Below are 22942 nucleotides of genomic sequence, written 5' to 3' on the forward strand. Positions count from 1 at the left end.
AATACTCAGGAATATGTAATCAACATCAGATTACATCACTTTACTGGCCATCTTATTATATTAATATGTTACAAGTAAACTGCTTTCCAATTTACTGTCTAACCTGTTGTCTTTTTCTTTTAGATTAGTGACCAGTCAACCACTTCCTCCTAAATGTTGATTCTGAGTAGAAGATGAGGTCAGAGGTCAGTTTCTCTGTTTCTGATCTGGTGGGTAAAGGTGGTCATTAGAGAGCAGCTCAGTGAATCTGGTTCAGGCTAAAAAATGTTCTACCAGATCTTTTATCAGAGCCTCATTTCAGTCAGCAGTTCTGCACTAAGATGCATCGCTGGAACTGAAGTCTGGACGACCTTATTGAATAATGAGAGTTTAAACTGCAGGTCAGTGAACAGGGGCAGAAGATTGAAGGTTAAATTCCCTCTCTGTGTCTGTTTCTCTCTGCTTCTCTCTACATATGAGTCTGTAGGGTCATTACAGAGTGTTAGAGCTCCCCCTATAGGTCAATATATAATATTTCTGCTGCATGCTGTAGGTCAGTGGTTTTGGTCCAAACCTGTTGACCAACAGCCCTACGCAGTTTAATGTGTGCTTTAATCTCCAACAAACTTAAATACGTTCATGAACAGCTTCATAAGCACCTCAGGAGCTGGACTGACTGCACTGTGTCAGATGGCTATTATTGAACTTCTGATACCAATGCAGACAAAAGTATTTGCTCTTTTAGGAAACTGCACATGTTTATTGTTGTACAATGTATATTTATCTCAATCTTTACTTGTATTTTATTCTGCTTTTCTCTCATTAATATGTAGTCTTTCACTGACATATCTCTGCATCCCTGTATGTTTATGATTGAACATTTCTCTATAATAAAAGATATAAAAATATGCAGCCTTGTAAAATAGTTCTTTATATGTTCGGCTCATTTTATTATATACATGATTTGTTGTTTTATCAGGATCCCTTATCATTTGTCTTTGCATTAACTCTTCTTCCTGTGGTCAAATTCATCAGTGTTTTACAGTTCTATGATATCTAAACTCTAATTAAAATGTGTAACTGCTTGTGGACATTAATAAAGTTTAAGTCTCTAAATTCACACAGCAGATAAAACAGTGCCCTCTTCCTGTTATTTCACAAACAGCAGACAGACAGTCAGGAACCAGTGATAACTTCAAACCCTACCATCTCTTAAAGTGACAGTACAGACACTAAACAGACTCAACAGAAACTGGCTAGAATAAACAAAGATGTTTGAGAGAATATTGGCTGAAGCAAAAAAAGCATACATGTAACATATATTACGCAAAGTATTTATTTTCTGGTTATAATCTTTGCTTTAGAGCTGAGGTGTAATGTAATTATCTTTTTGTTCTCACTGGCTGTTTAACCTTTAGTTTACTAACTATCAAGCTAGCAGAATGAAGTAATGAAGCTGTATCATCAGTGAGTTCTAGGAGATGGAGTAGTTTTATACATGGATCTCAGTGTGAACACAGTGAAAGTTGTGGTGTTGAAGTATTAAGCTTTCTGTTTTATAGCTGTGGTTCATAAACAGCTTTCTTAGTGTTTATGGGGGTGAAAAGGGAAATAAATCAGGTTACAGTGATATTTCGGCAACAGTTTCCTGCTGAAATAAACACTCGTGTTTGATTCCTCAAGTGTTAACTCATTTAAAAAAACCTTCATTTGTTATAATGTAGTAATTCCATGGCCTTTAAGACGGCTTCTGGATTCTGCCCCAGTGTACAGTGCATGACTAAGTGAAGAGGGTGTGTTCACAATGATACTGTGATCATTACTGCTTCATACAGTAGCAAGAGAAAAGGAGGAGCTGGATAAAGTCCTACATCATTATATGTGTAATTTTAAAGAACTTCAATAGACATGTGAAAAGAAAACATGTCACAATGTCACTGAGAGATAATCTAGACTTTGCAGACGTTTAAGATAAAGATCTCTTACTGCAGATAAGAAGGTCACATGCATCCTATCACAGGAAGATGCATTTTATTAAGTCTGCATATTTCAACTGAGCGCAGTAGTTTACACGTAAACGTGTGAACCATATCTAGTTGATCATCTCAGTCCTGTCTCTGTGCTCACCATTTATCATTTGGACTCTGGAGATGAGCCTCGTTACAGAACGGTAAGAAGTTTCCTTTATTTCAGAACATTTTAATAGTTTATGAGAAACATTGTCTACAGTACATATTTGGATATCTATGTTTAGATTGATGTTTCTACCCTTTTAATCTCAAATAATATCCATTAAACTCATGTGGAATTATTTTGGGTGGAAGAATAGCTCTGAATGAAGAAGGTGATACATGTCGCTCAGTATAGACCTTCACTTGTGATGAAACTGCTGGTCATAAATACTAAAACGTCACTTTAACGGCTGTTTTCAAAATGTACTAAATGTTTGTTCCTCCAAGTCGTGTTACTGTAACATACAATTATGAAAAAATAAAGAACTGTTTAAATGAAACACAGACTTCATTACAGTGTCAGCATTTAAAGTTTTGGACTCCAGGCTGCTGTGATGAGGTCATTGAGAATGGCTCCTCCTCTTCCTCTGATCTTTCTGCTCATGACTGTTGGTGAGTAAGTGTTTGTTGGGCTTTATGGTTTCTCTCAGAATCAGCTCAGTGTTGTAGAGTAGCTGCTGGAGTTAGAGAGGAGAGAAGTGAAGCTGTAAGCTACAGTAACTCTGACTGTCTTAGGGGCTCCAGAATCTGTAATCAGCTCTTTCATGCATCATATGTTTTAGGAGCTTTTGGAACAGAGTGGAGTGTGAAGTACAACCAACAGGAAATATGTGCTTTAAAAGGATCCACAGTGTTTATGAATGGAACTTATACTCACCCAGAACGTCTTACAGTGACAGAGACCTTTTGGGGCATAGATCCAGTTCCACAGGTGGATCTGACTGATCTGAGTAAAGACCCAGATTATTCAGGCAGAGTTGAGTGTTTAACTGATGAACAGAAACACTTCTCCCTCAAACTGAGTGATGTAATGAAGAAGGATGAACATATGTTCGGCTTCAGAATCATAACAAATGAAAAAGAAAGATGGCTGGGTACACCTGGAGTTCAGCTCAGAGTTACAGGTGAGTTAAATCATCTGCTTTTTGATTTTATTAATCTGCTCTAATGATGTTTAGCTTCTGTTCTGATTCACTGAATCATTTTATCTGTTCTTACACCTGATTCAGTTTATCTGCTCGTTTCCTGTTTGACCCTCTCCATGTCAAATCAACTGACAGGGTTACTACTACACTATAGATTCTAAGAAATTTTTTTTGGTAGAATTTAAGGTACCAACTTTTTCCATACAATTTTAGACCATTTATGTATTTATTTATTATTTATTTATGTATTCATTATGTATCCACTGATCAATATGAAAATGTAACAGTTCAGTCTGATATATTAAATAACTCCATCTCTAAAACACAAAACACAGTTTACCTAAAACAGTAGCATCCACATCATACACTGCAGATCAGGTGTCAAACTGTGACTCTTAGAGGTCGGCTTTCAGCTCTGGTCGTAATTGTCAAAACTCCATCAAATCATTGTGAAAAAACATTTCAGCTATGATGCTAATTCCTGCTGTTAGGATTAAACTATTTGTAATGATTTGCGGGGACATAATATTGATATTAGTGCAAATAATATTTAATATATATTTACTAAAAATATTACTATCTTACTATCAGAAGAAGCTGAGAGCCTCTTACTTTCAGTTCAGCATTTGAAAAAATTGTACTCCTTTGTTTACATACTGAACTTCACGATGAAACAGGAGTAGTACTATAACATTTCTAATATGTAGCAATAAGACAGGAAGTTAATACTATTAAAAAAAAATGGTAAAATGCAATAAAATGGATTGTATTAGTTGCCAGAAAACATTATTTCTTCCATGAAGCCCTAAAAGGAACTGACGGGCCTCTCCACTGCAATGGTATCCAGGCAGAACACAATACACAAATCATCCCATCACTACCATCTGAAAAATGGCTACATTTCATTCACTTCACATAATATTATTTTCAAATATTTAGGAAATTGCTTTTCATGTTGTTTTTAAAACTATACAGATATTCAAGGTTTGCCTGTAGGGGGAGCAGTGCAACTCCTGCCAGATCCCAAATTCCCTCTATGGCTCATGTAACTGCTACATAATTTTCTTATTAATTGACTCATTATCAAAACATTTGTATATGGTAGTGCATGTTTCATGTAAATTAGTTAGTATGAGTTTTATCATGTGGGAAAATTGGCAGTAAAATATGTGCTTCATTATATGCAACTTTGATATATGAGGAAAACTGACTTTACAGCTTTTCTCTCTTAATCTGATTGTCCTCTTACTGTCTTAGAGCTCCATGTAGAAACTCTTTATGAAGTGACAGAGGGAGAAACAGCAGATCTGGCATGTAAAACCACCTGCAGTCTGACTGACCCAACATTCATCTGGTACAAAAATGGACGTCCTTTAACCACAAAGACCATCAAGAACAACCAGCTCCACCTGCAGACAGTCAGCAGTGAGGATGCAGGCAGTTATAACTGTGCTGTAAGAGGATATCAACATCTCAACTCTACTGCTCACAACCTCAGAGTCAGATCTGAGTTTAACAGTTTCTTTTCCCTTAAAAGCAATTCAAAATGATGCAGACATGGAATAATGTGATAAATCTTTCTTGGTGAACCTCAAGTGAAAGAAAAAACACTATTGTAATAACTGTGATTATAAAGAAAAAACAACAACAAAAAAAAATCTGACATTAAAAATCAGTTTATATTAATCTGTAGATCCTCCAAAGAGCGTCTCTGTGTCCATCAGTCCCTCTGGTGAAATAACGGAGGGCAGTTCAGTGACTCTGACCTGCAGCAGTGATGGATACCCACCTGTGAAGATCTACACCTGGTTTAAAGAAGGTGGAACCTCACCTGTAGGATATGGAAACAGTTACAGCATCATCAGCATCAGTGCTGACCACACTGGACTGTACTACTGTGAAGCTCAAAATGACCATGGAGCTCAGAATGGAACTGTGATGGTCACTGTTAAGAGTAGGTGGTGAATAATAAGAGAAATATATCCCTAATTTTTCTTTAGGGTTTTATTATTGCTTATATTCTTCAAATGCAGTTATTACATTTTTTTTTCATATTTGTTGCCTTAGTTACATTTTGTCATTGCAGTGTTTGTGTGTGTGTGTGTGTGTGTCACTGCAGGTGGTTCAGTGTTCCTGTATTCAGTGTTTCTGTATGTAGTTGTTGGAGTCAGTCTCTGTATAAATGCAGCTCTTCTCACTGTAGTTTTCTGGAGGAGGTGAGATTCACATTAGTTACTTATTATTTCCATTATTCTTTATTCAGTTTCCTTACTAATACTGTTCTTTTTATCACACACAGCCATGAAGTTTTGTTATTCGTTTTACTATCCAAATATATATTTTCTGAAAGACAGTCTCTACAAATAACTAAGTTTATACATTTTCTATTTGCATGAGTAAAGTCAGTGAACATATTGAAACAGATTTTCTTCTCTTTAGGGGCAAAAGACAAAACAGAAACCTGGAAGAGCGAGATAATGAGGTGAGCTTCAGTAAATCTCCAGGCATTCATGAACACCTTAGTAATAATTTATAAATTGTTCATGAGTTTTTAATAATATGGCAAAAATATGGCAATATTTAAGTATTAAGCTAAATAAACCTAAAAATGATATTCTCTTTTTAATTTTTGATAAATATTTCTTAATATCAATTAGTTATTAGATCAATTCCTTCATTTTTAACAATTTCAAAATCACCATGTCATTTTTAGTTTAGTGTAACTTGTTATCATTTTATAATCACATCATTACCTGAACAGTAAAGTGCTGCCATCAAACCTTTGATCTAGTAAAGTTTGTCTGTAATTACAAAACATTTACACTAGATGGCTCAATAAGACTGAGTCAATAAGACTGAGGTTTGTGTGATGCAGCTGTGTGGAGGTGATAGAGCTGTTTAAAGATACAGAGCTTCTGTTCTTAATTAGTAAATCATGATGAAGTTATTTTCTCTACTTTAGTAAAAGTTCTTACAGTAAACTTATTTAATGACTCCTAAACTCCTTCAGTCTCTCTACACCTTCTCTCACCATCCTCTGTCCAGAACGCTGACCCTAATGCTAAGGATGACTCATACACAGCTCTTCAGCCCACAGCCAGGTCCTCTGATGATGTGTACCACACACTTGCAGTAAGTGTCTCTTCACAAATCCTCCCTCTAGATCTGTAAAGAATTCCTAACTCAGAAAACTAAATGGAGTTCTTCATTTCTCCTCCTCTGCTTCATTCTCTCTTTCCCTCACACAGGCTGTTCAGTCCAGTTCTCCTGATGACCCGTACACAGCTCTGGACCCTCAGTCCAGTTCTGAGTACGACACTCCAGCAGTGAGTTCTACACATTAAACTGTGATACTCAGTAACAGAGAAGGTGATCAACTCCATATACAGTGGATTTACTTTAGATCCCTTCATCATGATCCAGTGTGAGTGAACATGGTGGATCAGGACTAAGATTAAGGATGTTGTATTGAACTGTGTTTGTGGATGTTTGTTCTGAGGTTGTCTGTTTCTTTGATGCTCATGTTTCTCTATGATATCTGTGAGCTCAGTGTTTCTGGAGCTCTGATTATTTGGAGATTAATTGGAATTTCTCTGTCATTTCTTTATTTAGAAAATGTTCCTAAGATGTAAAACTAATGAAGTTCTTTTTTTTTTCCTCTGCGTAGCTCCATATAGAGACTCTAAAACTCTACAGAAAATTTCATTTTATTTTCATATAATATTTTTTTTTTTTACTTATAATGCCAAATTGTTATAATAAAGCCTGCTATTTTACTTAATTTTTATAAATCCAAATATCTGCTAAAATGTGAAAAGTTTTTCTTTCTTTGTAAATATAATCATATCTGTCTGATTTAGTGCAGAGCGTCTTTTCTCTATGAAGAGTATGAAATGCTAAGAGCTGAAATCATTCTGATATAAATGTTGTGTATCAGCTCTTATACTCAGTATGTTAAGCTCAGTGTGAGGCTGTTAGTGATCTGCATTGTGTTCTCTCACCACATTGACATGCTGGGTGGAGCTCAGCTCTGCATCTCTGTATGCTTATGATTGAACATTTCTCTATATTAAAACATTTTAAACTAAAGGACCTTGTATAATGGTTGCATTTATATTCGGGATCAATTTACAAAGGGAAAAAAAAAGTTTAATGATGATCTTATTTAACCTTTGCATTTACAGTGAATCTATCTAGATCCCACTTAAAGGGTAAATTTATATGAACTGTCTCATTTGTTATACTATAGCGTTGTAGTGTTTTATTTTTTTTTTTATCACTCGCTCTGTATCATTTAGCCTGCTAATGATAAAGCCAGCAGAGTCATGCAATCATATCAGCAGATTGAAAGTTGTGATTTTAAACTCTTTCATTGGTGTGGATTATAAACAGCTTTATCTTCCATTTTTTTGCTAGTTTCCAAAGGAAATGCATCAATACAACAATTTCTGGACAATTTTTGCTGCTGAAATCAATATTTCCATTTGAGGTCTCATCGAAATAACTTCACTTGTGCTAATATAGTGATGGAACAGCCTTTAAGGTGGCAGTGAGGATTCCTCCATGGAGGACATCGCATGGCTGTGTTTAACATTAATACTATGTGTTCAGATCACTCACTGTGGATAAAGTCATGCATCATAACATGTCTAATATCAATAAACTTTAATATTAGACATGGGATGAAAGAAATGGTGGTTTTATTAAAAGATAATTGCAGAAGTTTAAGTTAAAGCTCATCTCTTGCTGCAGTTAAGAAGGTCACATACATCCTGTAAGAGGAAACATCATTTAAATTAGGCTGGACATTTCTGTTAAGAGCAGCAGCTCATAGTTAAACGTGTTAACCACATGTTTATCATCTCAGTTCTGTCTGTGTTCTCTACATTTATCATTTGGACGTTTGAAATCAGATAGAATGTAGGTTACTGTACCTATAAAATGTACTTTCATAAAGATTAGAGTGTGTATATGTGTTTAGATTGGAAATGGATAGAGATATTATTATTTCAGCACAACATGAGAAAAATAAAAGCTTTTCAACTTGTTGTCTCATATTGAAAACTCTTACCATATTTAACACACAATGCATAACAGATGACATAAAACACATAGTGTAAATTCAATGCAAAGCAAGTCATTTCACTGCCTGAGGAACAAATGTGGTGCCTTAAATATACACACTGTGGGAGAAAAGACCCAAATGAAGATGGTGCTCCCTGTTGGTCCATTTTGGTAATGAATACTCAAAGATCTCTAAGCAACCTACTTTATAATACTGGAGCAGAGTGGAGTGTGAAGTACAAACAACAGGAAATATGTGCTTTAAAAGGATCCACAGTGTTTATGAATGGAACTTATACTCAACCAGAATGTCTTACAGTGAAAAGGGCTTTTTGGTTCAGATACCCACATATGAACTGGACCAAAGATCCTGATGCTTCAGCTGAGTCGAGTGTTTAACTGACTCATTTCAGTCAGCACTTCTGCACTAAGATGCATCACTGGAACTGAAGTCTGGACAACCTTATAGAATAATGAGAGTTTAAACTGCAGGTCAGTGAACAGGGGCAGAAGGTTAAAGGCTAAATTCCCTCTCTGTGTCTGTTTCTCTCTGCTTCTCCCTACAAATCAATCTGTAGGTCATTACAGAGTGTTAGAACTCCCCCTAAAGGTCAAACAGTGATGATCTTCTCTGTTTGTTCTCTTTTGAAATAGTTGTGCTGTGTGTTCAAGGTCAGTGGTTTCAGTTCAGTCCAGACTGCATACTGAATCTTTTTGTATTGTACAATTAAGTTAAAGATCAAACAATCAATCAATCAATCAATCAAGTTTATGGCTCACAAAGTACAAAGGAGCACTGCGATATAAATAATACAGCACAGTATTGGCAATAATACCAGTTCTTCCTGTTGCCACAGTCACACTGATGTCAGGAATAAGTCCAGTTAGTAATGCAAGATGAGTAAAGAAACTAAGTGAGCCTGATCGATAGACAGAAGTATTTGTCTAAAATTGTCAGTACAAATAAAACTGTGGTCACTGGGGTAAAACTATAGCGTCACCTATAAAATATACAATGTTCAGGGTTTAGCTCACGTAGGTAATAATAAAAATGTCCAAACATTTACATTTAAAATAAAAACATGGACACAAATCCAGGCTCAGACTCTAATCTCAGCCAGTCTTTTCATACCATGTGAAATTGTAAAATTTAGATGTGTAGTTGTTCTCTGAACCATTTAAACACTCTCCATTCATCAGTATCTTAGTTGTAGTCAGATTGTTCATTAGACTGTAATAAGGTCACTGTAAAACAGTGTTACTCTATACTCTTCCTCTAGATGGCAGTGTAGGTCTAAGGTTTGTGGGATGTAGCTGTGTAAAGGTGACAGTGCTGTCCAAGGTGCTGTTCTATGATTCTGTTTGTTAGTAAATCAATAGAATTAATCTGATTTGTTCATTCATCAAAGGTTCTTACAGTGTCTTTAATAACCATGTAGTTGCCCATTAACAAAACATCATCAACATACCTACTGGTGATGCATTCACTGTAACTAATGTAACTTAGGTAAATACACATGTATCTGATTTAGTCGTCCCAGCCGGTCACGATTTAATGTTCGAGACACAATGACCCTCAATAAATTCCTGCTAAGACAAAAACTGCAGAGGTGGCTTCTCTGTATTTACTTATAACTCACTGCAGACAATCTAAAACTGTACAGGGGATTTCATTTTGGTATCCTTTTGCTTATTATGCCAAATTGTTAGATAATTGCTTTAGATTTTATCAGCTTTTTTTTTTTTTTTTAATGTATAATATGGTGGAGAAGAAGATATTTGGGTGTGAGTTAAAATACTGATATGATCTATAGCAACTTTATCAGTTATAGTGCATGTTTACTTGTACATCACACAATTCTGTCCCAAAAACATGTTTTTAAACCTACTGACCTCAAGGTCTCTCACCCTACATGTCTGCCTATTGCTGACGTCACCAAAGTGTAACACACTATGGAAGCACAGCACATTTGTGCACAAGGCATTTTTACTCACAAAGTCTTTTGACAAAATCACAGAAAGTGTGTAATAAAGTTTTTTTTTTTTGAAAAATGGTAAATATCTTTCATTCATACACACATAAATTTAAAAATAAAATGGACTGTATTATTTACTGCACACAACCAAAACTTGTGTATAAGCAAAAATAGTATTTGAACTGATAAGTGTAACCTGTGTCCTCCATGACTAACATGTTTCATTTCTGTTGACCTGCAATGGACAGGTGACCTGTCCAAGGTGTTTACTGCCTTCTGCCCAATGACTGCTGGGATAGGCTGCAGCTCCCCCTGCGACCCAGATAAATGAGCGGCTTAGAAAGTGTGTGTGTTTTCTCACTGTCAAAGGGGTTTATAATCCATTTTAAACCTTTCTAATTATTTTGGAATAGCCCTCAATATGGTGAACCCTGCACAAAAACAGAGTGGCTAAACTGGGGGACAACCCCAGAGCGTCTTACCTTCTGCTTCAACCATCTGCTTTTTATGTTTTCCATTTATCTAAACTGAAAACTGTGATTTTACCTTTTCTAACAGCATTTTAAAAACCCCAGACACTGCAGACTCGATCTCCACCACACCCCTCTAATTACTTACGTATGTTAATGTTGATGATAATATATCACAGTGATGGTGGTGAATAGTGAGGAGACAGAGCTGAATGTGTGTCTGTTTATTAGGAGGAATAATGTTAGCACGCTCGGCGAAAGTGTTTGGGAAATGAAACTGAAACTGTGGAGCGGCGACTCTGATAAACAACGCAAAGCACTGTCACAATATTCTTAACTTTCAGTTTATTGTGCTTTAGTTTTATTTTTTATTTATTTTCAGTATCAGTAGTTGGCTGCCTGGTTAACTAGCTTGATTACTTTGATTATGAGTCTACGTTTCAGCTGTGCACATGTGGTCTGTTGTTAAGAGAGACATGACAGTTCATTATAGTGTCGATCGAATAAGTCATGATTTCTTAACCTGAGACAAGATAAGATGCTGTAAGATAAGATTCCTAAATCAAGATAAGATTTGATAAGATTTGCTTCTGTAGTATGAATTTCTGAAAAATCTTATCTTTACCTGTCGGAGCTTAAGACAACAAGGAAGTTTCTGTAATACAGCCCCAGGTACACTGTCAGGGAAAGAGGCCCTAAACTGTCACTGAGGTGGTGCCCCACTTCTCCTTGTGTCTCAAACAGTCCTCACTGACTCAGACTCTGAGTTTAGTGGTGATAATCAGAAATTTACAGCTAAATTCTCTAAAAATTGACTCAAAATGCAGTCACACTTAGAAAAATGAGGCGAAAAGCTCACCATGAGGTCCACGCATACTTCTGAGCTGAGAGAGTGGGGGAGGGGCAGAAAACATGAAAAAGGTGACAAAAGGCTGTGTTCCAATAATATTTAGCTAATGTGTTAATGTGTTTCAGTTTACATTCATTTTGAGCATTAATATTACAAAAATATTTGGAGTAAAAAGATGATACGTACATATTCACACCAAATTTCAATGTAATATCACATTCTCTGAACAGGAAAGTAAATCATAACCACCTCCAAAAAACTCATAAAACCACAGCATTTGGTCCCTTAAGCTGTTGAAGTGAAAACTAACTGAAGCAAATAAAAAAAAGTTGCAATATCATAAAACCTCACATTTTTGTCACTCAGACAACTGTCTTATTTTTTCTTTTGCACCAACACTTTTGGAGGTGTAGCTCTACCCCTGCCTACACCAACACTTTACCACTGCAGAACCATTATTTTATCATTTGAAACTAGATTTTGTAGATAAAGGTAAAAATATTGAGAGAGTTTGTCTGCATAAGTGATTAATAAAAAGTCCATCATTAGGATATTATAGAAATTGTAAACATTTCAACAATTCAGCAGAGCATCTTAATTCACCTCACTATGATTTCCTCACCAGAATAAATGGAGATTGACACACATGCAGTAGGAAGGATTACAATGTTTTATATTGCCTTGCAGTATTTACTGTAACAGTAATTACTGTGTTAGACAAGTAATAAGCAAACTGGTTATAAAAAATGAATAAGCTAGTTTGTAAACCAATGACTGCATTATTATTAATTACCAATACTAGATTATATGGCTTCACTGCACAGCCTACAGCAAGCTGATTAGGACATAAAGTCTGTACTGACTGAGCTGAAAGACAGTTAGTTTTAGACTGACCAGCTGTTGCACAAGAAGAGAACCAGGAAGCAAAAAAGCAGAAGAACAAAATGTAAAATAAACACATTTACTCAAACAGCTTAAAACCTCAGAGATGGTTCTTTTGTCTTCACTTGCTGTTCTCAGAGTGTAGATAACATTTAGATGTTTTTCTTTAGTTCAGAATGTTGGTTATAGTTTAGTAGAAACATTGTCTACAGTACACATTTTTGAAGAAGTTCAGTTAAATTTTATTGTCTCATGTGGGATTGTTTTGCGGTAGGTCTGGTCAACATACTGTATATGTTCACATGATGCTTAACAAATAAGACAAAACTAATATATTGTAAATAAAATTCATTATCAGGTCTTGTTATTGCCTGAGAAACAAAATGAGACACCTTAAATCTACACTGTGGGGGAGAATAGCTCTGAATGAAGGTGGTGATCCATGATGCTCAATAAAGACCTTCTCTTGTGAACTTGCTGGTCATAATTATTCAGAAATGTCAGTTTAATAGCTGTTTTCAAAATGTAAGTAAGTTCATCAATTAAGTAATAAGCAAACTGGTTATATAACTGAATAAGCTAGTTTATACACTATAAACCGGCTACTAGCAACTGCATTATTATTAATTACCAATACTAGAGTATTTGGCTTCACTGCACAGCCTGCAGCAAGCTGATTAGGACATAAAGTCCCAAATGTACTGACTGAGCTGAAAGACAGTTAGTTTTAGACTGACCAGCTGTTGCACAAGAAGAGAACAAGGGAGCAAAAGCAGAAGAAGAAAATCTAAAATAAACTACATTTACTCAAACTGCTTAAAACCTCAGAGACGTTTCTTCAGTCTTCACTTCCTGTTCTCACGGTGTAGATAACACTCAGTACAGAGAGGAAAGGAGGAGTTATTTTTTTAATATGCACATGTTTATTGAATATCTTCTGCTGTGTAAAATAATATGTGGAAAATATTCCTCAGTAAATGGTTAATTAGATACATCCATGATAATAAAAATCATGTTAGTGGTTTAAAAAATGCCATTTGACAAAAACGTCTTTTAAGTGCCTGTTTATGTGTCTCTCTTTGTCTCTCCCCATCTTTCTGCTCTCTCAGTGACTTTAAGCTGTAAATTCATATCTTATTTTGAAAGTTCACTGAAACTCTGCTGTATTTCACTGTGATGTCACTCAGAATGGCTCCTCCTCTTCCTCTGATCTTTCTGCTCATGATTGTCGGTGAGTCAGTGTTTGTTGTGGCTTTGTGGTTTCTCTCAGAATCAGCTCAGTGTTGTAGAGGAGCTGCTGGAGTTAGAGAGGAGAGAAGTGAAGCTGTAAGCTACAGTAACTCTGACTGTCTTAGGGGCTCCAGACTCTGTAATCAGCTCTTTCATGCATCATATGTTTCACTTTTGGAACAACCTTGCAAAATGATTCTATTTATATTTGGGCTATTTATGAGGATCCCTTTAGCTGTTGCATTTGTATTTTTGTATTGAATTGGAACCCACTTAAAAAAATAAAAATGTATGTGTATATATATATATATATATATATATATATATATATATATATATATATATAGAGAGAGAGAGAGAGAGAGAGAGAAGAAACACTTGAAATGTCCCATGAATTTCCATGTGTTTTTATTTCTTTTATTTTTTTAATCTACATTCATTACAATTTTACTTCTTTCACACAGCAGACAAAACAGCGCCCTCTTCCTGTTAACTCACAACTGCAGACAGACAGTCCAGAGACCATGTCAAACCCTATTGTGTCTTAACGTGACAGTACAGACACTAAACAGACTCCTGAATGGAGAAACTGTTAGTGGCTGAAGAAATAAAATTATTTTTTTCATTTAGTTCTGTTTGATTTTTGTTATTCATGACCAGCTTTGTTAGTATTTATGGGGGTGAAGAGTGAAATACCTCAGGTTACAGTGATATTTGGCCAACATTTACTGAAGTAAACAGTCGTGTTCACTTGATCCCTCATCTGTCATTTAAAAAAAAAATCACTTGTGATGATGTAGTAATTACATGGCCTTTAAGACGACTTCTGAGATTCTGCCACAGCGTACAGTCCATGACCAAGTTAAGAGGGCATGTTCACAAAGATACTAGAGTTCAGCAGATCAGTCACTCTGTTCTTCAGATGATCTGATGATGTTTATTCTATCAGCTGGGTAACACTGTACTGAGATCAGCACTGATAAACACACCAGTGACAATTACTGCTTCATACAGTAGCAGGAGAAGAGGAGGAGCTGGATAAAGTCCTACAGCATTACATGTCTAATATTCACAAACTTTAATAGACATCTAAAACAGAAAGAGGTCACAGTGTCACTAAGAGGTAATTTAGACTTTGCAGAAGTTTAAGACAAGATCTCTTGCTGCAGCTGAGATGGTCACGTGCAATCTAAGAGAGGAAGAAGCGCAGTAGTTTACAGTTAAATGTGTTAACCACACCAAGTTTTACATCTCAGTTCTGTCTCTGTTCTCAACATTTATCATTTGGACGATGGAAATGAGTCTCGTTACAGAACGGTAAGATGTTTTTCTTTAGTTCAGAATGTTGGTTATAGATTAGTAGAAACATGGTCTACAGTACCTATTTTGTTATTTATGTTTAGATTGATGTTTCTACCATTTCAGTTCCGAGGAAGTTCAGTTAAATTTTATTGTCTCATGTGCGATTGTTTTGGGGAAAAGCCTGGATAACATATATGATCACATGATGCTTAAGAAATAACATAAAAACAAATATATTGTAAATAAAATTCTTATCAAGTCTTGTTATTGCCTGAGAAACAAAATGAGATGCCTTAAATCTACACTGTGGGGGAGAATAGCTCAGAATGAAGGTGACCCATGATGCTCAGTATAGACCTTCCCTTGTGAACTTGCTGGTCATAATTACTCAGAAATGTCATTTTAATAGCTGTTTTCAAAATGTAAGTAAGTTTTTGTTTTCATAATGAGGCTATTATAACATACAGTTATGAAGAACTGATTAAATTAAACACAGACTTCATTACAGTGTTAGCCTTTAAATGTTTTAGACTTCTTCAGGACTTTAGATGAAGATCTGGAAACATTAAACTGTCATTAACTAAAAATGTCCTCCAGGCTGCTGTGATGAGGTCATTGAGAATGGCTCCTCCTCTTCCTCTGATCTTTCTGCTCATGATTGTTGGTGAGTCAGTGTTTGTTGTGGATTGTGGTTTCTCTCAGAATCAGCTCAGTGTTGTAGAGGAGCTGCTGGAGTTCGAGAGGAGAGAAGTGAAGCTGTAAGCTACAGTAACTCTGACTGTCTTATGGGCTCCAGACTCTGTAATCAGCTCTTTCATGCATCATATGTTTCAGGAGCTTTTGGAACAGAGTGGAGTGTGAAGTACAACCAACAGGAAATATGTGCTTTAAACGGATCCACAGTGTTTATGAATGGAACTTATACTCACCCAGAAGGTCTTACAGTGACAGAGACTTTTTGGTTCATAGACCCAGTTCAGGGTTTGGAGCTGACTGATCTGAGTAAAGACCCAGATTATTCAGGCAGAGTTGAGTGTTTAACTGATGAACAGAAACACTTCTCCCTCAAACTGAGTGATGTAATGAAGAAGGATGAACATCAGTTCTGCTTCAGAATCATAACAAAGATAGAAAAAGAAAAATGGGCAGCTATACCTGGAGTTCAGCTCAGAGTTACAGGCGAGTTAATCATCCCATTGTCCAGCTATAAGACACAGCTCTGGTTTCAGAGTAATGTTTCTTATTCATGACTGCTCTGAATATTCATGTTGTTTTTTCATCAATGATTTTATTAATCTGCTCTAATGATGTTCAGCTTCTGTTCTGATTCACTCCTTCATCATTTTATCTGTTCTTACACCTGATTCAGGTTATCTGCTCATTTTCTTTTAGACCTTTGGTAGCACTTTGTTTGGAGTGGTCCTTTGTATATGATTAATAAACACATTAACAGCATATCAGTGAAATAGAAGTAGTAAAGCATCTGAATACACTAAAGTAAATATCTTGTAGTTGTTATGTTGATACATTACTTACATTAAGTAGATGTATTGTTAATATGTTGCTTCCATTACACAAACCTAACCTCACCAACCTTACCCAAAACCTAACCCTCACCCTGGCCCTAATCCTAGCCCTAACCTTAACTTCAACTCAAAATCTAATTCTAACCCTCATATATTTTTGACTTTTTACTGAGAGTTTGTTGAGTGTTGTTTAATCTAAAAAAGACCACTCAAAATAGAATGTCACCAGATCTTATCCATGTCATATCATAGAGCATATCAATCTTTTGAAATTACCACATTACTATTTGATTACTGATTTAAAGAACAATTATTCAGCAATTATTCAGCAAATGTTAGAAAAAAACACACAAATTGTTGCTGTTGAAACAAAACCTTGTGTCTCCAAATGAATAACTTTATAGAAGAGATAAACATTCTTAACTTTGATTTAGTTCATTTAAAATCTACTTCTGTTTCTTTGTCCATCATGAAAATATCACACAATACAAATGGTACTTTTAAATTATTAAAGTAATTGAAAACAAAAAATGTAAATAAAATGCATCAGTATGTTCCAGACTAGATTACTATATTATAAACATTTTACTTATTTGTTTGTTTTGATGCTTTTCTCGTTTTTCTTGCCTTTATTCATCAAAGTTGTGTAACATCACATCTGATAATGAGTGCAATCAATTTTCACCAACAGTTGTGTTATTCATCAGTTATCTTTTCTGTATATGTACAACCAGACTTTCATCAAGTAGAACTGAATGAAAATTTGAGTGTAATATGGGTTACTGGCCTGGTTTGATTAAATAATCAAAATTATTGACACTTACATCAATCATTTCAGCAATAACAAAATAACAGAAAAACAAAAAGCAAATAAATAAATAAATAATAATCCCACACAGCAGTCCTTAACATAGAACAATTATTATTTTTTTAAATGTACACTGATGTAAACAAATTGTTTATCTATACATTCTACATACATACATACTATTTAAAGCCTTTTTGTTTTTAATACTAAAACTTAATTTCCTCCATAAAATATGAAACACTGCCAATATAGTACAGTAGAAACTCATACACTGCATCACACATATCACCTAAATTAAACAGCCAGTGTTTTATATCACGTTACACAATCGTTGTAATTTTGAGACTACATATATATATATATATATATATATATATATATATATATATATATATATATGGCTTTGCTACTCGATCAAAGACTCGTGAGAGACTCACTTATGGCTCATGAGCTGCTAAATGTTATATTGACTCACTATCATTACACATGCAGGACACACTTCATTTAAGTCATATATTTATGAGGGCTAGTTGTGGTGATACTTGTTGGAAATGGTATGTAAATAAGGTACTCACTTGTTTCCATGCACTGAAGCTGATTTATCAATTGCATGCAAATCACTCCCTGTTATGTTGTACAAAATTTCCCTGAATCAGAAGCAGAGAAGATCAAATATCATTCAGTTTATTTATATCTGCACTCAGATATAAACTCTAACTTTGATGACAAAGGTTCAGACATTTTTTCTCCAAATCTGATGTTCATCTCATTGTCTTAGAGCTCCACATGGAAACTCCTGAAGAAGTGACAGAGGGAGAAACAGCAGATCTGTCATGTAAAACCACCTGCAGTCTGATTGACCCAACATTCGTCTGGTACAAAAATGGACGTCCTTTAACCACAAAGACCATCAAGAACAACCAGCTCCACCTGCAGACAGTCAGCAGTGAGGATGCAGGCAGTTATAGCTGTGCTGTAAGAGGATATCAACATAACTCTACGGCTCACAACCTCAGAGTCAGATGTGAGTTGTATCATTTTTTCTCAAAATAAATCAAAATAAGACTCAAAATTATCCTGGCTTTCAGGGATTGATTAACTGTTTGACATTTTATTTAATTGCAGCATTTGCATAACTTATGCAACATATTCAACTATGTAATAAATGTTTCAGATTTAGAAATATGAAAACCAATATACATAGAAATTTACTAATAATTACATTTTGTGTAGATCCTCCAAAGAATGTCTCAGTGTCCATCAGTATTATTCAGTAACTACTGGGACTTCTCATGTAACAGAAGTGATGGGCCAAGGACATTTAAGAGGTTAACTTAAATTCAACTGAATCTTAGCAAATATAAGGATTTTATTTCTTTTCAATTGTTCATCCGCTGTAGATCCTCCAAAGAATGTCTCGGTGTCCATCAGTGCCTCTCGTGAAATAGTGGAGGGCAGTTCAGTGACTCTGACCTGCAACAGTGATGCAAACCCACCTGTGAAGATCTACACCTGGTTTAAGGGATCAACATCAGTAGGAAAAGAAAAAACCTACAGCATTCCCAACATCAGATCTGAGGACAGTGGAGAATACACATGCCAGAGTCGGAATGATCATGGAGAGAGAAGATCCACTGCTGTGCAGATTAATGTTACATGTGAGTTAATGTTGAGGTATTAAATTAAAGGCAACTGAAACTCAGTAAACACTAAAATATTATTTCTTTTGAAATTTTCATCTGTTGTAGATCCTCCAAAGAGTGTCTCAGTGTCCATCAGTCCCTCTGGAGACATACTGGAGGGCAGTTCTGTGACTCTCAACTGTAGCAGTGATGCAAACCCACCTGTGAAGATCTACACATGGTTTAAAAAAGGTGGAACCTCACCTGTAGGATCTGGACAGAATTACAGCATCATCAGCATCACTGCTGACCACACTGGACTGTACTACTGTGTAGCTCAGAATGAACATGGAGCTCTGAATGGATCTGTGATGGTCACTGTTAAGAGTAGGTGGTGAATAATAAGACAAATACTGTGTTTCAGTTTCCATTTTAATAGGAATGACATATTAAAGTGATGGTGAAAATGATTTTTTCTGCAGGTCAGAGTTTGTCTGCAGTCTGGATTGCAGTGGGAGGAGGAAGTTTTATCCTTATTACTGCCTTAATCTGCATCTACAGGTCAGTAAATAGTATCAAACATTTCCTACAGTTTGTAGCAATGCATTTACAGATAAAAAAAATATTTTGACCATATTCATTGTTTTGTCCTGTTTTCACAGAATGAAGAAAAGAGCAGCTGGAACTGATCACAGTGAGCCAAAACAGGTACATTTATATTCATGACATTTAGCAGACACTCATATTCTATTGAGCTATTAGTCATATTATTAACAGATTATTAGGCTGCATGTAAACATGGCTACTGACAGCCAGCCAATCACAACACAGTCCCAAAATCAGTAGTGCCAAATCGTATGTCGTGACCCGCCCACCACTGTCAAAAATTAATTAAACTCTTGCGTGTGCTGAAGCTCATTAGTGAGCAGAGAAAACATCTGAGGGTCAGGCTAATATTCCTCATACACAAGCACATTTTCTTCCGCAGGTACTGCTTTTTCGTGTGCGAGAACAGCTTGCTAATATTTAATTGAATTTGATGCCATAAAAGTGTTTTTAAAATAATAGTCTTTTCTGCCACATTTTCAGTACATTAGACATTTAAACTGTTCTCCGTGAATGCTTCCCTCTCAGGATGACATCCTCTACACCACTGTTACACGCAGCACATCCAGACCTGTACAGGCTGCTGACTCTGCTGACTCTGGAGCTGATGATGTTCTATATGCTACAGTCGGGGTTCAGAATGATGAAGTGACCAGCACTGACCAGCAGGGGGAGCCCCAATATGCCAGTGTTACATTCCACCACCACACTGCTGCCACTGGGTGAGTTTCACTGAGCTTTAATTTAAAGGTGCTCTGAGAAACTTTGCTTAAGAAAAGAGGAATTTAAGACTTTGAAACAAATGCTATTTTCTGTAAGCACCTTTATGGGATTTTCAATGTTACAGTGTGCAGTGTGCATTGCATTTCTACCTTAAAGTAGAACCGTTCAGGACTATTTGATAAAATCTCTCTGAGTGTGATGAGTAACATTAGTAAAACTATAGAAAATTTAACAGAAAAAGCTGGTGAAATGAAGGTGGGCATTCACATATAATTCGTATGGCAAACTTTAGACTTGCATATTGTGTGCCCACATGATAACATTAACCAAATTAGGCAGTGCTCATGCCTTTAGGTTGCTTGGAGCTTTCATTTGCCAATCACAAGTTTGTATTTACATTGTTCTGAAGATTGTTTTAGAATAATCTGTTTAGCTTATAATTGATAAAATATTGAAACGTATGTTTAAAGGGTCTTGATTTACAACAAATTGGCAATTTTCTATTGAAGTACTGATAATCATAAGAAAACACTAAAATAATTTTGTTCATCAGATTTCATTAAATTAAGCTAAAAATTGAAACTTACCCTTCACTTTACAGTAAGGTGTCAGTTTATCACAGTGCTTAGTTAAGGGTTGAGCACAATATTATGATGCATGGTACACAAAGAAAAGTGCTCTGGAAATGTTTAACTCACTTTAGTAGCCAGTTCTTAGCTTGTTAATTTTTCTACAGCTCTTTTCTTGATGAAGTTTGATAAGACCATAATAATAGAAACCTAGAATGATGCACACGATTATGATGAGTTACACACAAATAAAGGTGCTGTAGAAAATGTTTATTTCATGCTAGTTGTTGTTTAATATCAGCAGAGCTGAACTCAGCACTGTGACCAGTTTAACAGCGTTAGAAGAAGCATTAAGATTTACAGTGAGATTTCAGAGGCAGAACTTTGTTTTAGGTGCAGCTGCTGTTTTGTCAGAAAAAGGTCTCTGGACTGTTTGAATAATTCAGTTCTCATCTCAGCATCATCTGCTGGATAAACACTGTGATTGTGTTGTTAAATAAATGTAGTGTAGTGGGGAACATGTTTATTAAAGATGGGAAAGTGTGAAGTTGTGGTTTTCTCTTAAAAAGATATTTTGAACTTCTGCTTTTATGTGTTCAAATTTAAAGTTTTAACTTTTGTTTTGTAGGTCACCAACTCAGAATGAGGAAGATCCCTCAGTGATTTACAGCACAATAAGAAAAGATTAGATCTGCTGAGAACTGCTATACAGAGAGAGAGCGAGAGAGAAAGAGAGAGAGAGAGTATTAGTATGAATGGACTCTTGAAGTGTTGAACTGTTCTTTGTTTATGTCTATAGTAAAGCTTTACAGTTTATTATTTTTTATTTTTTCACTTTTAGTAAATGTCATATTTTCATTTGGATTACATGTATTTGAAACAAATCTTTCTCTCCAATTATCTTTATTATTTTTATAACTTCATTTTTATATCTTAAACTAATGCAGTTATGTATTCAGTATTTTTTATTGTTGTTCTTTAATAGGAATTTTTTTTTTTCACAGAAATATGTTTCTCTGGGGATTTATTTATTTTTACTTTCACTATTTTGTGTTATTTGAAGTCTTACTTTGACAAGATTTGAATGTTGAATTTTTTGATATATGTGAATAAAGTGTTCTTAATTAATTAAACTGACATTTGTAGCAGTTCATTGATTTCCATTTTGTAAACACTATCAGGTTAATTTCATCAGTTTACAATGTCTGAATTAATTTAAGTGTTAAGTGTTGTAACATTTCAATGTAAAATATCAGTGTAACACACCATGTACTAACCCAGGAGGAAGAGGGACGCTAAAGGGCGGCAGGTCAGTTACAGCAAGGATTTTCCTTTAATTTTCACTCAGAACACAAAACTAAAGCTGCTGCTTGTTGCCCCCCTTCTTTTCTTCTGTTTCCTCCCCCTCCTTATAAAGGTGCCCACTCTGCCAAAGCCCAAACAGTGTCAGTGTCTCATTAAGGGCAGCATGAGCACCTGAGCTGAGAGAGAAAGAGGGAGTTCACTGCTCCACCTCCCCGTCACTGCCCACCTCCACACCTCTAAGATTTCTATGGATGTGATCTTTACTTTTCTGTCATTACAAATCTCCACCTCTAGAGGGCAGAATCACACTGAAAACATGGAAATTGAATTAAACATTGCAAACACTTTAGTAGACATGGAGTATCAGCATCGATACCCCGAAATCAGGAGAAGATACTGGATTTAATATCAGATTAAAAAATAAAGAAATAAATGCTCAAATCATGTAGCTAATCTAGCCAGAGTTTCCACACACTCACATTCTGTGATTCATGTTGTTAACTCTCACCATTAGTCTTTGTCACTTTATCAGGTGACAGAAACCTTTTCTCTCTTTCTTTTAGATTAGAAATCAGTCAACCACTTCCTCTTAAATGTTCATCCTGAGCAGAAGATGATTTGAGGTCAGTTTCTCTGTTTCTGATCTAATGGATAAAGTTGGTTGTTAGAGAGCAGCTCAGTGATTCGTAATTCTTTTATGATCTGAACAATGGAGATATGAACAACTCCCACATACCAGCATGTGGTCTTAAGACAACTGGTGACAAAGAGGTCAATCAAGAGGTGGTCACCAGAAGCTGAGGAAGCTCTGCAGGTCTCCTTTAAGACCACAGACTGGATGACAGACTGCATTACTGATTACATCAAATTCTG

The 22942-nt window shown here is 35.6% G+C and overlaps 2 protein-coding genes across 4 annotated transcripts; both read left to right on the top strand.

The window, feature by feature from the left end:
* Window positions 1–2543: 2543 nt before the first annotated feature.
* LOC118797737 (hemicentin-2-like) lies at window positions 2544–13708 on the top strand. The gene is made up of 7 exons (XM_036557004.1): window positions 2544–2603; window positions 2774–3115; window positions 4394–4642; window positions 4830–5090; window positions 6147–6268; window positions 6385–6462; window positions 13649–13708. The coding sequence occupies exons 1-7, from the start codon at window positions 2546–2548 to the stop codon at window positions 13706–13708; spliced, it is 1170 nt and encodes a 389-aa protein (XP_036412897.1). The 5' UTR covers window positions 2544–2545.
* Window positions 13709–14827: 1119 nt separating this feature from the next.
* Window positions 14828–21694, top strand: LOC118798050 (B-cell receptor CD22-like). Of its 3 annotated transcripts, XM_036557371.1 has the most exons (9): window positions 14828–14925; window positions 15508–15574; window positions 18023–18268; window positions 18645–18902; window positions 18993–19253; window positions 19349–19427; window positions 19529–19574; window positions 20001–20194; window positions 21393–21694. In XM_036557371.1, exons 2-9 carry the CDS (start codon window positions 15517–15519, stop codon window positions 21451–21453), a joined length of 1203 nt encoding a protein of 400 aa, XP_036413264.1. In that variant the 5' UTR covers window positions 14828–14925; window positions 15508–15516; the 3' UTR covers window positions 21454–21694. The 3 variants fall into 3 exon arrangements, with proteins under 3 accessions (XP_036413264.1, XP_036413265.1, XP_036413263.1); XM_036557372.1 differs by lacking the exon at window positions 15508–15574 and having other exon boundaries at window positions 14849–14925; XM_036557370.1 differs by lacking the exons at window positions 14828–14925; window positions 15508–15574 and adding an exon at window positions 15908–16089.
* The last annotated feature ends 1248 nt before the right edge of the window (window positions 21695–22942 follow it).

The sequence above is a fragment of the Colossoma macropomum genome, unplaced genomic scaffold (genome assembly GCF_904425465.1).
Source record: "Colossoma macropomum unplaced genomic scaffold, Colossoma_macropomum, whole genome shotgun sequence".
NCBI classification, from domain to species: domain Eukaryota; kingdom Metazoa; phylum Chordata; class Actinopteri; order Characiformes; family Serrasalmidae; genus Colossoma; species Colossoma macropomum.

Bases quoted from the DNA above. Each gene is read 5' to 3' on its own strand.
- LOC118797737 (XM_036557004.1), top strand. From the start codon at position 2,546: ATGAGGTCATTGAGAATGGCTCCTCCTCTTCCTCTGATCTTTCTGCTC. The intron at 2,604-2,773 runs GTGAGTAAGTGT...CATATGTTTTAG, and splicing joins CTTTCTGCTCATGACTGTTG to GAGCTTTTGGAACAGAGTGG. The intron at 5,091-6,146 runs GTAGGTGGTGAA...AAACTCCTTCAG, and splicing joins TGTGATGGTCACTGTTAAGA to TCTCTCTACACCTTCTCTCA.
- LOC118798050 (XM_036557370.1), top strand. From the start codon at position 15,993: ATGAAGAAGGATGAACATCAGTTCTGCTTCAGAATCATAACAAAGATA. The intron at 19,254-19,348 runs GTAGGTGGTGAA...TTTTTTCTGCAG, and splicing joins TGTGATGGTCACTGTTAAGA to GTCAGAGTTTGTCTGCAGTC. The intron at 19,428-19,528 runs GTCAGTAAATAG...CTGTTTTCACAG, and splicing joins GCCTTAATCTGCATCTACAG to AATGAAGAAAAGAGCAGCTG.